This window comes from Pleurodeles waltl, chromosome 3_1 (assembly GCF_031143425.1).
Source record: "Pleurodeles waltl isolate 20211129_DDA chromosome 3_1, aPleWal1.hap1.20221129, whole genome shotgun sequence".
NCBI classification, from domain to species: Eukaryota; Metazoa; Chordata; class Amphibia; order Caudata; family Salamandridae; genus Pleurodeles; species Pleurodeles waltl.
The window spans coordinates 452,202,780-452,218,851 of record NC_090440.1 but is presented as its reverse complement, the minus strand read 5'-3'; the positions used below and the strand labels follow the sequence as shown (position 1 = coordinate 452,218,851).

Below are 16,072 nucleotides of genomic sequence, written 5' to 3'. Positions count from 1 at the left end.
TGTGCAGATTGTTTAGCAACTGTGGTTTGTCATTATGACCCTGGTGGGGTCTTGAGACCACCAGGGTAAAGGTGGCGGTTTCATTAGGAGTGTGGTTGGTTGGCCTCTGCCAACCTGCCACATCACCATTCATAACACCAGAGCGGGCAGAGCCGCTGAGCCAGAGATTAGCACCTCTGACCTGGCGGTCCACATAAGACTGCCAGCGGTTTTAGGAGCCGCCGTTCCACTAGGGTTTACGCAGCAGTAGCACCGCAATGAAAACCCTAGTGGAAAGGATACAGGTGACAGTGAATTCCTTCCCTGTCACCGGTAAACGGCTCACCCAGCCCCCCCAGCAATCCCAACATCCCCCTTACAAATACAGCACCCCCCTCCAGACACAGCACCCCCTTCCGCAACTACATGCACAGACACCCACACTCACCATGCATACACTCAATCACCTAAGCTTCAATACACGCATTCACTCACACACATCCAAACTCGTATTCACCTCAGCACTCATACATGCATTCAACCATGCATGCTCACACCCATCCAAACACACATACACACAAACACACATTCACCAAAACACTCATACCTGCATACACACACGCATACACACTTACATGCATACACCCACTCACTTCTGCATTCAGACACTCATAAAACCACGCATACACACATTCACGCAGACACCACACACACACACACCCCCCACCCCCTACCCTGTCGAACAATTAACTTACCTGGTTTGGGAAGGAGATCGGCCGGCAGGAAAGGGGCACTTCCACCTCCGGCAGCACCCCACCAGCAGGAAACAGCCAGGCTGTATTATGGCACATAATGCGTCAGGCGGTGTCCCACTGGTGGGGCGGGCAGGTGGTGGAACTAACCCAGCGACTCTACCCCGCCAGCATGGCTACTGCTGGATTTCCTCCCAAAGTGTGGTGGAAATCCAGCAGTACCCATGATATGGTGGGAAGAAGACCATCAGCACTGACGGTCTTTTGGCAACTGCGGCTTTGGCGGTCTTCATAGAAGACCACCAAAGTCATAATGAGGGCCTGTATGTCAACACTTAGATAATGATTTCACTCCACACAGATGTCATCATGAATAGTCCAGAATTGTTCTGCAAAAATACTTTTCATCATGCTTGGGGCCTCAGACTGCCTGGAACATCAGTTTCAGATCCTTCCCCTACACACATCCACTTGCTACAACCACTGACAAATCTATGCAGGCTACCGCAACCTACTGCCCTATCTTGTTTCCCCCTAAAAAAAAAGCAGGGTATGACTTTCACTGCTGTGGTTTACTAACTTCTATTTCATCTTGTGCTCATTTGCTCAATATGCTAGTTGCCTTACAGATTACATTTAATAAAAGGCACACACCCCTAATGTCTATTCAAAAAAGGAATTATTTCCCGAAGAGTTATGCAGACATGCACAAACATAAGAAATCTATTTAGTGATGTTTGCTGTAATAGTGGCATATGGAATTCTAAATTCATTGTCTGCACTAATATATTCACTTAACTTCTGTAGCTTCTTGGTTCACAAATTTTCATTACTGTGGTGCCTTGATTTCACCTTTCCATTAGCAGCAAACACCAACGTCTTACGAATTTACAAAAATATCCTCGAGTACTCCACAGAAATCGTGAATGGGGAGTTCACATTTAAAAAACTGGAAATGTAATAAATGTACATTTTAGAATCGAAACATATAATGGAAAGTCCTTTAGCAATTTCCATCATCTTTCTTTTGTATGCCTGGGGAGAAGTAACATGTTTGACATGGGAAAACTTCTACTCTTACAGATGTCAATTTTGGTGGTATGCGCTTCCCTTTCTCTCATTGAAAATGTATCACGTCCTCCGTTGAAAAGGGGCAAATCTCAGAATCCTAAATCTTTGTCTCTTTGTGACTCACAAGTTTGTGAGAGTTCATCACCTTTTGTAGGAGTCTGAAATATCTACACGCCCATATGACATTTACTCACATGTAAAATCACACCACATTGGCATGATCGATTTTGTGTGTGAATAAATCCATATACAAATGCAAATAATATAATATAACAAAACTTAATTTGTCTCTGTGACAGCTTCCATTTACCCACCACAAATAACTTTGTGAATCAGACCCTAGATATTTGTTTCAAATTCCTCTCATGTTTACAGGGTGAAGTAGTAGATGTTAAGGTTATAAGTCATGCTTTGAAAAATTAATTTTATATCTTAAACATATCACACCTCCGTAAACATATTTAAAAAAAAACATATGCATTTGATCATTCTTTTTACGATGACTTTGGACTGGCATTTACCTTACAATAGTAAAGAAGCAGAGGAAAGAAGAAAATAACTCAACTTTGGTTATCATTGCATAATAGTTTCAAGAAAACAAACGCAATTGAGATAAAATCAAAAAGTGTATGTTGAGCAAGAGAGGAGGTATGTTACTGGTCCATTAAAGTCCTTTTATCTCTGTGCTCACGTTAGTTAAAAATAAATCAATTAACTGACACCAATTCAGTAGCTTTGTTAGAAAATAAAGTGTTTATTAAGAAACTATATATACTGAACACCCCCACGGTCTCTGTGAAAATGGAAAATCCTGTCTTTACAATATGCAACCATAGCCATGGCAAGAAAGGAGTGACATACATGTTCAGGAAAAGAAAGACTGAAAATGAGGTAATGGTTTACAATATAAAACAGCCTGCAATGCTCAATATTTGTGACCAGCAACATTTAGCAGCCACATATGGCTTCACAATATCTGATTTTTAAAACCAAACTCCTTACTTGCGTACCTTTATCAAAGTGTAAGAAATACCCCCTTCATACTTGGCATAATTGTGGAAATCGCCTAACAACTACACCAATCAGATGTGTCTAGGACATTATTGATCTAATCAAGGACGCTTCAAAGTAACTAGTGAGTAAACAGACCATGAAAAACTCAACTATGTGCTTATTACAAAACGATCACCTGGTTTAAATCAGTTTGGAACCGTTTATCAAATTGATGAGTAATAGCAGATTGAATTTCACTTTATAAATGTAAAAAGGTGGCAGAAGCATCACGGTCAACTACAAATCATTTACGTCCCTCTTTAGTTGTTGAAATACGGGGAGTGTCACTGTGTAATCCACATAATTTTTTATCATTGGGGCTTGATTGAATTATCTCATAAGGCCAATACCATTTTAATGGCAGGCGGAATGATATTCATTATATCTTATGCGAATTCCCTAGCCTCCTCTAACTATTATAAACATTGAAAATCCCACCTCATCATTTGGCACCTCTTATTACCTCAAGATACTTATCACAAGAAAGTTCTTGTAAGCCATTGCATTTTAAAAATAACCACAAATCTTGCTTTTAGAAAAGTGCTGTATTATGCATCATCCACAGTCCTGTACAATTCTATGTACAAAACCTCAACTTTTAGCTCAATCTTACCAGTATTGATTTTGCTATCGATTTGCAAGACCCATAGTCCCTACTTTATAACGTCACGCTAGGTTGACATGGTAACAGGTGATGACACCATTAAAACGGTGATGTGAAGTCACAGGTTCACAAAGAAAACTCAAACAAGATTCCAAAACAGTGAAAATACGACTAAGATGTCTTTAAACAAGTACAACTATATTTCGTTTTCAAGATTGCTCCTCATATTGTTGTTTTCAGTTTATTTTGCGGCTGCTGCTGGTGTTGCTGCTGCTGTTCTTGTGCATCCTCTGAATAATTAGAGAGCGCGGGGAATTGAAGAGAGAACCACCCTGTTATCTTGTGACAGAAAATGTTTCTGTGGTTTAAAAGTACTGTATACAGTCGAGGGGGAAGTTCCATGAATTAAACTTTGATCCAAAAGACCGAGTTTTGCCCCTCCTTTTTGATGGCACAGCCTACACTTGACACCAAAATAAGGTAACTTTAGGAGTTTAAAAGACGTGGCGTCCTTTGCTGAAATAAACACCGACATCCTGAACATAAATGCCTTGATTAAGAGGTCTGGGATGTCCAGGAAGGCTTATTGTGTTCAACATAATTTCTCTGAAACCTAAGAAAAAAAGAACAAAGGCAAAATAAAGGAAAGAATAAAAACACAAAATAGAATAATAAAAGGAAAATAAGTAAATAATCAAGCATGAAAGGGGCAAAGTTAAATAAAAAACAAACTGTACAATATATATATTATATAGATAAATGTGAAAATGAAGCCTATCTGCAAGTAGCAATAAATTAAAATAAGGGTTTGAAGTACTTACAGATGGTTGTCCATCTGTTTACCAATGCACAAATTTTCAGTTTCTAAAATCAAAATTAGATTATGACCTACTATTTCCTCTCTGAGGTCTTTCTTAGGCAATAGTGTATATGTATGATCCGTCAGAGCAAACATCATGTCATAGCCGTTCAGTTATCATGCTTCATTAGCAGATACACAATATTTCTCCAGGTCCTAACAGGATTTAACAAGCATTGGCTTAGCCAATAGATCTTGCCTTTGGGACCTTATAAGTGTTTAGCCATGCAGCAAGCTATCCTGGGTGCTGTGCCACCTGATATTGAAGAGCTATACAATTACTACACACTGGGTCATAACTAATATGTTTGTTGTGGCAAAACAACTTCTAGGGCAGAAATGGAAATCCCACACAATGCAAGATTGGGCAAGAAAGTTATAGTTGTAATGGCAATGGACTAATTGTCTTGGGAGATCAGTAGGCTTCCCCATAATTTTAAATATCAATGGCAACAACAGTTGGACTACCCTGACATGTCTATCGTCTGAGGTAATTGGATTGAAGAGAGGTGAACTGGATTGGAGAGGGGTGGATTGATTGGAGAGGGGTGTACCGGATTGAAGTGGGCTAGATTAAGGTGATTTGGAGTGGGGTGGATTCGACCCAGTAGGGTGTATTAATGTGGACTGGACTGATTAGGGTGGATTAAAGTGGACTGTAGGGTGAAGGGCGTAGGGTGGATTGGGAAGTGGTGGACTTGATTGGAGTGGGATGGGGTGGCTTGGGGACAGGTGATTTGGAGTGCAGTAGATTCTACCCAGTAGCATAGATTAATGTGGACTGGACTGAATAGGGTGGATTAAAGTGGTCTTTAGGGTGGATGAAGGCAGTGGGGTGGATTGGGAAGTGGTGGACTTGATTGGAGTGGGATGGGTTGGAGTGGGGTAGGGTGGACTGGATTCAGTAGGGTGGATTGGATTTAGTAGGGTGGATTGAAACGGGGTGGATTAGGGTGTAATGAGGTGGATTAAAGTGTGATGGGGTGGAATGGATTGAAAGGATGGATTGGGGTGGGGTGGACTGGATTGGGGTGTGAGATTGTGGTTGGATGGATTGGGTTGGGGTGGATTGGGTCCGGTGGATTAAGTTGGTGTGGGGAGTATTGGGAAGGTTTGGATTGGAGAAGGGTGTACTGGACTGAAGTGGGTGGATTAAGGTAGTTTATAGTGGGCTGGATTCGATCGAGTTGGGTGGATTAATGATGACTGAACTGAGTGGGGTGTATGAAAGTGGAAAGTATTTAAGTGAGATGGACTGGGTAGCAGTCGACTTGACTGGAGAGGCTGGATTGATGTGGGGTGGATTGGACTTGGGTAAAGTGGGACGAGTGAGGTGTGGTGGGTTGATTGGAGTGTGGTGGGTTGGCCTGGGGGGTTGGAGTGGGGTGGATTGGATTCAGGTGGACAGGACTGAAGTGGATTGGGGTGTGGTGATTTTGGATGAGGTGTATTGGATTGGAGTGGGGTAGATTGGACTTGGCAGGATTGGGGTGGATTGGGATAGGTGGGGTGGACTGGGTTGTAGTGGGTGGATTGTGGGTAATTAGATGGGGTGAATTGGGATGCAGTGGGTTGGATTGGGGTGAGGTGGATTGGAGTGGGGCAGATTATTTTGGACTGGAGTGGGGCACATTGTTTTGGATTAAAGTGGGGCAGATTGTTTTGGATTGGAGTTGGCCAGATTGGAGTGGGACAAATTGAAATGGATTGGAGTGGGGCAGGTTGTTTTGGATTGAAGTGGAGCAGATTGGTGTGGGACAGATTGTTTTGGATTTGACTGGAGTGGGGCAGACTGTTTTGGATTGGGGCAGATTGTTTTGGATTGGAGTGGGCTGGATTGGAGTGGGGCAGATAGTTTTGAATTGGAGGGGGGCATATGGGAGTCAGGCAGATTGTTTTGGATTGGAGGGGGGCAGAAGGAATAAAACAGATTGTTTTGGATTGGAGTGGGCAGATTGTTTGGGATTGGGGTGAGGTGGATTGAAGTGGGGTGGATTGTTTTGGACTGGAGTGGGGCTTGTTGGAGTGGGGCATTTTCTTTTGGATTAAAGTGGGGCAGATTGTTTTGGATTGGAGTCAATTGAAATGGATTGGAGTGGGGCAGGTTGGTGTGGGACAGATTATTTTGGATTAGGGCAGATTGTTTGGGATTGGCGCGGGGGAGAGTGGGCTGGATTGGAGTGGGACAGACTGTTTTGGATCGGAGTGTGCCGGATTGGAGTGGGGCAGATTGTTTTGGATTGGAGGGGGCAGATGGGAGTGAGCCAGACTGTTTTGGATTGGAGTGGGGCAAATTGTTTTGGATTCGAGTGGGGTGAACTGGAGTGGGGCAGATTGTTTTGGATTCGAGTGTAGCAAATTGGAGTGGGTAGATTGCTTTGGATTGGGGTGGGTCAGAATGTTTTGGAATGCAGTGTGGCAGATTGTTTTGGATTGGAGTGGGGTGGATTGGAGTGGGGCAGATTGTTTTGGATGGAGTGGGGAGATTGTTTTGGATTGGAGTGGGGAGATTGTTTTGGATTGGAGTGGGGTGAACTCAAGTGGGGCAGATTGCTTTGGAGTGATGCATGTTCTTTTTGATAGGGGCGAATTGGCGTGGAGCAGAATGATTTGGATTGACGTGGGGCAGATTGCTTTGGAGTGGTGCAGATTGTTTTTGATTAGAGTGGTGTGAACTAGAGTGGGGCAGATTGCTTTGGATTAGTGCAGATTATTTACCAGAGTGGGGCGAATTAGAGTGGGGCAGATTGTTTTGTATTGGGGTAGATTGGAGTGGGACAGGTTGTTCTGGATTGGAGTGGGTCATATTAGAGTGGGACATATTGGAGTGGGGCAGGTTGTTCTGGATTGGAGTGGGGCTGATTAGAGTGGGATGGATTGGAGTGGAGCAGAGTGTTTTGGATTGGAGTGGGGCATACCACTTTGGAGTGGTTTTGACTGTTTTTGATTAGAGTGGGGTGAAATGGAGTGAGACAGATTGCTTTGGAGTGGTGCAGAATGTTTCTGATCAGAGTGGGCCAGATTGCCATGGTGCAGATTGTTTTTTATAAGAGTGGGGCAAAATGGAGTGGGCAGATTGGAGTGGGACAGACTGAAATGGATTGGAGTGGGGTTGGTTGTTTTGAATTGAGGTGGGGCAGATTGGTGTGGGGGAGATTGTGTTGGATTGGAGTGGGGCAGATTTTTGTGGATTGGGGCAGATTGTTTTGGATTGGAGAGGGCTGGATTGGATTGGGGCAGACTGTTTTGAATTGGAGTGGGCCAGATTGGAGTCAGAAAGATTCAAATGGATTATGGTGGGGCAGGTTGTTTTGGTTTGAAGAGGGGAAGATTGGTGTGGGGAAGATTGTTTTGAATTGGAGTGGGCCAGATAGAAGTGAGGCACAATGTTTTGGATTGGAGTGGGGCATATTGTTTTGGATTGGAGTGGGCCAGAATGGAGTAGGGCAGACACTGAATATATTGAATCAATCAGTGCTTGATCCCTGCACAACACAGAGGAATGATAATGATGCAAGGCATGCCTTGACAAATTTGGAGGCTGTAAAGAAGAGTGCTAAGCAAGCCAACAACATTTACTGAATACAATAGAGTCTCGCAAGCAAGACACATGAGCTAGCACATGCACTCACAGGCTCGACCCTAAAAATGATCCCTAAACATTGTTTTGCTCAACACATGGTTTGCACCAAACGCTTCTTCACTCTCTGATGCCCCCATATATATGTTCTGCAGAAGAACATTGTTCTAATGTTGCAACATGTGCCACAGTAATGAAGAATCTAGTAAAACCTATTTAATTGGTTTAAAAATACCAGCGTTTAGGGACAGAGTAAACTAACACTGATTGGTAAATTAAATGACCAGCTTTTTAATTATAGGTTTAAACAAGCACAAAAGGAAACATAGGAGGAAGTGTTATTTGCATGTGATCGCCCAGCTGGGTGAAGTAGGGAACACCTATTAAAACTCTGGTCTTTTAGATCTGCAATAGCTGTCCCAACCACTGGGCTACCTTACCTCTCTACCAGGACACTCACCTTTTACTGCAGCATTCATAATATGTAGATGGTCTCAAACTCCACATCACACTGAATTAACTTATTGTGAAGTTAGTATTCAAGATGTATTTGCAACTTTAAATCCACACATAACACAGTGATTTCTTAAAACTTCCTCTCCATTGAAAGACATTCTTAAGCCTTTACTGACAAGATCACAGTGCTTACGAGCCTAATATCCTACACACTGGATTAAGGTGAGTAAATCTGACAGATGTAGTGTCTAGAGTGCAGCAGTGCATTACTTATTTGTTTAATGACAGAAGAAACACATAACTCTGGCCAGATTTTCTATATGTCTTAAGTATTTCCTGACAAGATCACAGTGCTTAAGAACCTAATATTCTTCACATTTGATTCCTGTGATACCATTACGTGAGGGTGAGTTTATCATGGTAAACGTTTTGATATGAACACTTGACCTGCTCAAAGTAAGCAAAATGTGGATGTCAACAAAGACATGCAAAACAGAAAAAGTATAGTGGAATCTATGCATTGACACTGATCCGATGTTATTCAGGGGCAATTTCATAAAAAGCCAACATTGTTACTTCCTGGTGCAAGAATACCAATGTGAGTTTACTAAATTACATGTAATTAAGCAGTTAGTAGGTCTAACAAGGTTTTACCAGCACATAAAGTAAACAGCAGGGTGTGTAAATAGTGTTGACTGTCAAAATGTAATATAAAGTAGATCATCAAGTTCCAAGCCTTATATCGAAAATGTAATGATTGACTTTTTTCACAAACTAAGAGATATGCCTACATGCAATTTTACCTTTCACTCCTAGTACAGAAGATACTGCCATTGTGTATGGCTCTCAGAGAGATTCATTCACGTGAATACTGGATTCTTAACCTGGTTATTCATTGCTCTTGCTTAAAAATGGTGGAAAAGTAAACTTTGTTTTTCCACTGGTGGTATTTCACCTAGGGCTTTCCAACCTCATCTGGAGGTTCAAGGAACTCAAGAGAAGCGGTAAGATTTTAAATGAGGTTGTCCACATCCCCTCTGTCTCCTTCTCAGAGGCCCTTCTAACTCAAGGGAGGTGGGGGAGGGCAGTGGCAATCAACCACTGATGGGTCTGAGGAGACCTGCTACTGGCAGGTTAATTCCTGACAGCGCTATTGCAGCTGTCAGTGAACGCACTTTAATTTTAGGAGGTGGAGGAGGTAAAGATGGTAGCGTGGGTTGCTGGTAAGACGTCAGGTATTTTTTTGTGTTTAGGGGCAATGAAATGGGAGTGATGAGAGCAGGTGGCAGGATACATGAATCATATTTGGGTGAGGGATGCTAAAGAAATCTCAGTGATGGTGTGGTTGGATACGATGCACCAGATACTTTGAAATATCTGGGCAGAAGATGAAATGTTAATGCTGAGGATGATGTGGGAAGGTGATAGGGTACCAGGTAGTTTTTTTGGTACTTTGTTTATTGGATTGGGGAGTGGAAGAAAGAGTGTTGGGCTTTGGTAGAGCACCTCAACCATTGATACTTTTGCACTTCATACTTCATGTAGCAGAAGTGTTCAGGTGGGTGCAGCCATGTCCTTTACACCTTCCCCAAGACATCTCCACACCTGCATTGATTATCTGAGAAGCGGAAGATATTTTGAGATGACATACATAACAAAATATTGTAGCTGGATTACAGTGAATAAGGAGAGTGCTTTCACTTTGGACTTCTGGGTATCATCATGCATGATACGAACTCTGCCTTGATTGTCTGTTAGATGTAACTCAGAACATCTTACTTAAAAACATCTCCATTATTCTGTTGGACATCTATAATTCCCTGAGGTACAGAGAAACAAAACAATTTTGTAGTACAATAAAAGTACAAATTGATTTTGTGACAGAAAGAACATGATTTACAGTGAACTTGTTTTGTTACACGGAAGTCTTACAGAAACACTTTATGTAAATATGTATTAAAATGTGTGTTGTCTAGTCAGTCTAGACGTGGCAACAATGGTCATGCTGGAGGAACCCCAAAGGACATGAGTTTCAACTTTCATTATATTGGAAGAAATGGAAGGTTTTTCTTCCAAACATAAATCTCTTTATAATCAGTGTATCTCTAATTCACGTTGATTGCGTTAATAAAATTACTCAATCCTTAAAACAGACATGCCTGCTGCATCATCTGTCCCGTAAATATGCAGACATTCTGATGTATGTACAAACATAATACAGTTTACGGATGATATGATCAAAAACACATTGATAACTATTGTAATTTTCTTTTTATCTGTACATTGATTAGAGCACAGGGGCTGCCCGTTTAGGTAACAGAGCAGATGAACGACAAAGGCTGCATTAAAAGCCTATATCCATGCACACACCTTGTTTCATGGGAGTAGGAAGTCTGCCATTAAAATCCTACAGTAAAAAAAATTCCCCAATAAATGTTGCCACATCACCTGCAATTTACTGGGTGAACAGGCCGGGACCATAGCTGTCTATAAAGATTTTGATGCAGCAAGCGCCGAAATTTGCATGATATGTCCAGATTTCACTGAGGATCATTTAATTGGTGCTATTTATTGCACTTGATAAATAGCAAATCCCCAGGGTGTCCTCAATTATTGTTCTGTTATTTATCACTGCACAGTAATAAATAACGAATGGCTCATAATCGAGTGAGTAAATGTCAATTCACAAAAATACCAGGGCGGCAGCAGTGAAATCTTGCATCTTGTTCACCACACTGTTGACCCATTATTAATACAGTTCATACAAGATACCATTTGCCGTATTTGCCGAAGCCGTACAGAATAGAAAGAAACTACAGTAACCAAACATAACTCATATTTTTTCCACTCTGTTAATATCAGTGCTTTCTTAACCTTTGAGTCTAGGATTAGTGTTAGACTTTTCATCCTTGGCGTGGTCTCCCTTAACTTTTTGCCTCTGTTCCCCAGGTTGTTGATGTGTGCTGGACTCTGATTTTACTGTTTTTGTTACTCTGGGCACTTTACCATTGCTAACCAGTGCTGAAGTGCAAGTGCTCCTTTACAAAATGTGTATGTGATTGGTTTATCCATGATTGGCATATTTGATTTACTAGTAAATCCCTAGTAAAGTGCACTAGAGGTGCCAGGGCCTGTAAATCAAATGCTACTAGTGGGCCTGCAGCACTGGTTGTGCCACCCACATAAGTAGCTCTGTAATCATGACTCAGACCTGCCATTGCAGTGTCTGTGTGTGCAGTTTTACCTGTAAATTCGACTTGGCAAGTGTACCCACTTGCCAGGCCGGAACCTTCCCTTTTCTTCTTACATGTCAGACACCCCTAAGGTAGGCCCTAGGTAGCCCCAAGGGCAGGGTGCAGTGTATGGTTAAGGTAGGGCATATAGTAATGTGTTTTATATGTCTTGACAGTGAAATATTGCTAAATTCGTTTTTCACTGTTGCAAGGCCTGTCCCTCTCATAGGTTAACATGGGGGCTACCTTTAAATCTGATTAAAGTGTAGATTCCCTTAGGGAGCGGATGGACATGTGGAGTTTGGGGTCTCTGAGCTCACAATTTAAAAATACATCTTTTAGTAAAGTTGATTTTAAGATTGTGTGTTTGAAAATGCCACTTTTAGAAAGTGAGCATTTTCTTGCTTATACCATTTCTGTGACTCTGCCTGTTTGTGGATTCCCTGTTCGAGTCAGTTTGACAGTTGGGCTGGTTGCACCTCACACTAGTCAGTGACACAAAGGGAGCTGGGTTGTAGCCTGCATATCCTGATGAGCCATCTGTGCTAGGAGGGAGGGGAGGAGTGGTTATTCACACCTGAAACGGCTGCGCCTGCCCTCACACAATGCAGTCTCCAACCCCCTGGTGAGTGTCTGGGGCCTGGCCTGGGCAAGGCAGGATTTCACATTCCAAAGAGACTTTACTTTGAAGTAGGCCTACTTCAAAGGAGAAATTGGGTATAAGAAGGGCACCCAAAACCACAGACTTTAAAAACACTTCTGGAACCAAGAGGAACCTCTGCCTGGAGATGAGCTGAATAGCTGAGGAAGAAGTGCTGCCCTGCCTGTGACTGTGCTTTGTGGAGCCATCCTGCAGTTGCTGCTTCTGCCAGAGTAAGAGGGCAAAGACTGGACTTTGTGTGCCTTCCATCTTGTGAAGAAATCTCCAAGGGCTTGATTTAGAGCTTGCCTCCTGTTGTTTGAAGTGTCAGGGACAGCAAAGACTTCTCACTGCCAGTATCTGGAATCTCTGGAGAGACTCCTGCTCTGACAAGTGGTGCCCTATCCTGCCCCTGGGCCCTTCAAAGGAAAGCTGGTGGAAATCCAAGGAAATCAACTTCGGATGACTCCGGACCGACGCCGCTGCTGAATCCGGGGACGTCGCCTGCACCCGACGACGTGACCTTCGCTGGAACACGACGCTCTTCGCAGGCCCGATGCCGCTGCAGCCCCGATGAAGTCTGAGACTCCGTGGAAGTCACCGCACCATGTCGTGACCGATGCCGCTCGAAGTGCGCGGATTCAACGTTTCGCACAGATGCCGCGATCATCGACTTCGCGCATCGGCTTGTTTTCACTCTTCACCCAAGGTACTGTACTTGGGGGTCTGCGCGACTCCGATTCCGGCGCCGCTGGTGTCGGCTTGTTGGAAACGACTCTGTCACGACACCGTGTTAACATCTCATCGAAGCATTTTTGTTTCTAAGCGCTATTTTTGAGTTTAATCTTTAAAAATTCATAACTTGACTTGTGTATGCCGGATTTTTGTCGTTTTGGTCTTGTTTTGTTTAGATAAATATTTCCTATTTTACTAAACCTGTGTAGTGTCATTTTGTAGTGTTTTCATTAAGTTACTATGTGTGTTGGTACAAATACTTTACACCTAGCACTCTGAAGTTAAGCCTACTGCTCTGCCAAGCTACCAAGGGGGTAAGCAGGGGTTAGCTGAGGGTGATTCTATTTTACCCTGACTAGAGAGAGGGTCCTTGCTTGAACAGGGGGTAACCTGACTGTCAACCAAAGACCCCATTTCTAACATTGGTGATCAGCGGTTGGGATTTGGACTTGTATTTGTACTTGACATACAGTCATTAAGTGTACACTACTGTTTGAGTTCAGACCACTACGTGACCACATACTACTTGTTTGGTGATATTTTGATTTTTTCTCTTTGGGACTGTTTTTGTTCTACTTCCATTTTTTTTCTCGCTGATTCCTTGATTGACTTTCTTTGGAACTTCATTTGGGAACTTGTTTTTCTGCCTTTGGAACTTTGCACTTATTTTTGAATCTTCATCCTGTCCCATGCTGGAGATGCATCAGTTGGAGCTGACTTTGACCTTGAGAAATTGGAGAGTTCTACCAAAGCTCAGTTGAAGCAGTTCTGTAAAAGTTTTGACTGTGCAATTAAGAGCTCACCCAGGAAGGAGGAGCTGCAGAAGTCGCTGAGGGCCTGGGTGACAGCCAAGAGCACTGAAGGGCACACAGAGGATGAGGGAGATGAGGAGGATGAGGAAGAGTGTTCAGTACACAATGGTATTGTGGGTGGGCCTGTTATGTCCAGGGAGAAGGTCTCCAGGGCAGGTAGCAGTGTCTCATCCAAGGGTCTGACACCTGAGGAGTTACAGGACAGACAGGCAGAAAGGGAGTACCAATTGGAGCAGAGGATGCTAGCCCTTGAGGAGAGGAAGTTAGCGATGGCTCATGAGCTTAGCTTGAAAGAGATGGATCATAGAAGTCAGTCCAGTAGAGATGGTGGCAGCAACCCTACAGTGCAGCCTGAGAGGAGGGTGCTCATTCCTAAAGACCTTGTGAAATATTACAAGAGGGAGGATGACATATACTTGTGGTTCAAGGGGTATGAGTCTGCTCTCCACATGAATCCGGTCCCTGAAGCTCATTGGGGGGCAGCTCTGTGGAAGCACTTTGAGGCAGAGGGGAGGGATACACTGACAGCCTTAGGGGATGCTCAGAATCTCACCTACTCTAAAATGAAGGATGCCTTGCTTACAAGGTATGGTCTTACCCCTGAGCAGTACAAGGATAAGTTTAGGTCCTAAAAGAAGAAGGAATCCCAAACATGGTTGGAATGTGTTGATTCTTATTGCAGGTCCCTGGATGGGTGGGTGAAGGGCAGTAAGGTAACCACGTATGAGGGGCTTTAAAATCTGATTGCTTGGGAGCACTTGTACAGTTTATGTTTTCCAGAGCTGCGCCAGCACCTGATTGACAGCAAGCTGACTGACCCCAGGAAGTTTGCGCAGGAAGCGGACTGCTGGGAGAGCACCAGGGTCCAAAAGAGGTATGGGGGAGACCACGCCAAGGGTGGGCAGGGTCCCACTCAGAAGAAAGGGGGGTAAGGGTAAACAGGGGGAGTTCTCTAAAGGGCCCCAAACTGATTCCCAGGGTAAAGATTCCCAACCCCCCAGTGAAAAGAAGCCATGGTTCTCCAAAGGGAAGCCAGTGGCAGATGGCCCCCCACCTAAGTGCTATGCATGTGACCAGGTGGGTCATGTGAGGAGGGACCCCAAAGGCCCCAAAAGTACACCGGCACCCACTGATGCGCCGTCCTAGGGTTTGGCCAGTGTAGCGCTTGGGGAGGAGTTGGTTTCAGGTGGGTGGGAACCAGCTGAGATGATCTTTGTCTCACTAGGGGACAGTGAGATGGTCCAGAGAACCCTAGTGCCTGAAAACACTAAGTAGTACAGGCAGTGGGTGACCATTAATGGACAGAGGGTGGAGGCTCAGAGACACAGGAGCCAGTGTGACTACAGTGAGGAGTCAGCTGGTGTCTGAAGAGCAGATTGATCCCCGGGTACTTCACCAAGTAGTTGCAGTGGACAACTCAGAGCGCCTGTGCAGAGTGGCGCAGGTTCCCTTTGAATGGGGGGGGGGGGTCTCAGGTTCCTTGACAGTAGCTTTAAGCCCAACATGGCTGTTGATTGTTTTCTGGGCAATGACCTGGAGCATTCTCCTTGGAAGGAGGTGGAACACAGGTCTCACTTGGAGATGTTTGGTCTGCCTGGGTGGGTATGCGTATCCACCCGGTCAATGGCAGCCCGTCAGGGTAATCAAGAGCCCCTGGAGCCTGAAACAGTGGCCCAGGGGACCGCCAAGAAGAGGAAGGGCAGAGGGCACGGGAAACCGGCCTCAGAAGTTCCCAGGGTCCGGGAAGAGGCAGAGCCTGAGGGTGACTCCCCGGAGCCTACAGGGGAACAGGTGGCTGAACTGGGGGAGGTCCCTGAGCTGTTGAAGTGGCAGCAGGAAGGGGGGCCCACCAGGGAAGCCTTCTGTGCAGCACAGAAGTCTTGCCCTACTTTGGAGGGTTTGCGGCAGCAGGCGGTAGACCAGGCGGCTGGCAAGGAGCCAGGATCACACCTGATTTATTGGGAGGATGACCTCCTGTATAGCGAGCCTAAGGTTCCTGAGCCTGGGTCAGCCCGTGTGCTGGTGGTACCCCAGTGCTTCAGGGCCTTCCTACTGGGGTTGGCTCATGATGTGCCTTTAGCTGGACATTTGGGGCAGGACAAGACCTTTGAGAGGCTTGTCATCCACTTTTACTGGCCCCTAATGCGCAGGCACTCAGATGCACATTGCAGGTCTTGTCAGACTTGTCAGGCAAGTGGCAAGAGTCGGAGGAAATGTAAGGCTCCCCTCCAGCCTTTGCCTGATGTCAGTACTCCCTTTGAGAGGGTAGGCATTGACATTGTGGGGCCTCTGGATCCC

General features: G+C 44.4%; 1 protein-coding gene across 8 annotated transcripts in view; it reads right to left on the bottom strand.

Moving 5' to 3' along the window:
- NTRK3 (neurotrophic receptor tyrosine kinase 3) overlaps window positions 1–16,072 on the bottom strand; it is a 1,498,428-nt gene that overhangs the window by 256,848 nt on the left and 1,225,508 nt on the right. For 2 of the 8 annotated variants that reach the window (XM_069222731.1, XM_069222732.1), the window contains exon 14: window positions 2,534–4,072. The exons of 5 other annotated variants lie outside the window; for them this stretch is intronic. In XM_069222731.1, the coding sequence (XP_069078832.1) occupies window positions 3,954–4,072 (119 nt within the window). In that variant the 3' untranslated portion in view covers window positions 2,534–3,953. Of the gene's footprint in view, window positions 1–2,529; window positions 4,073–16,072 lie in introns of those variants that run through there. One more of the 8 variants, XM_069222733.1, reaches the window with a different exon arrangement.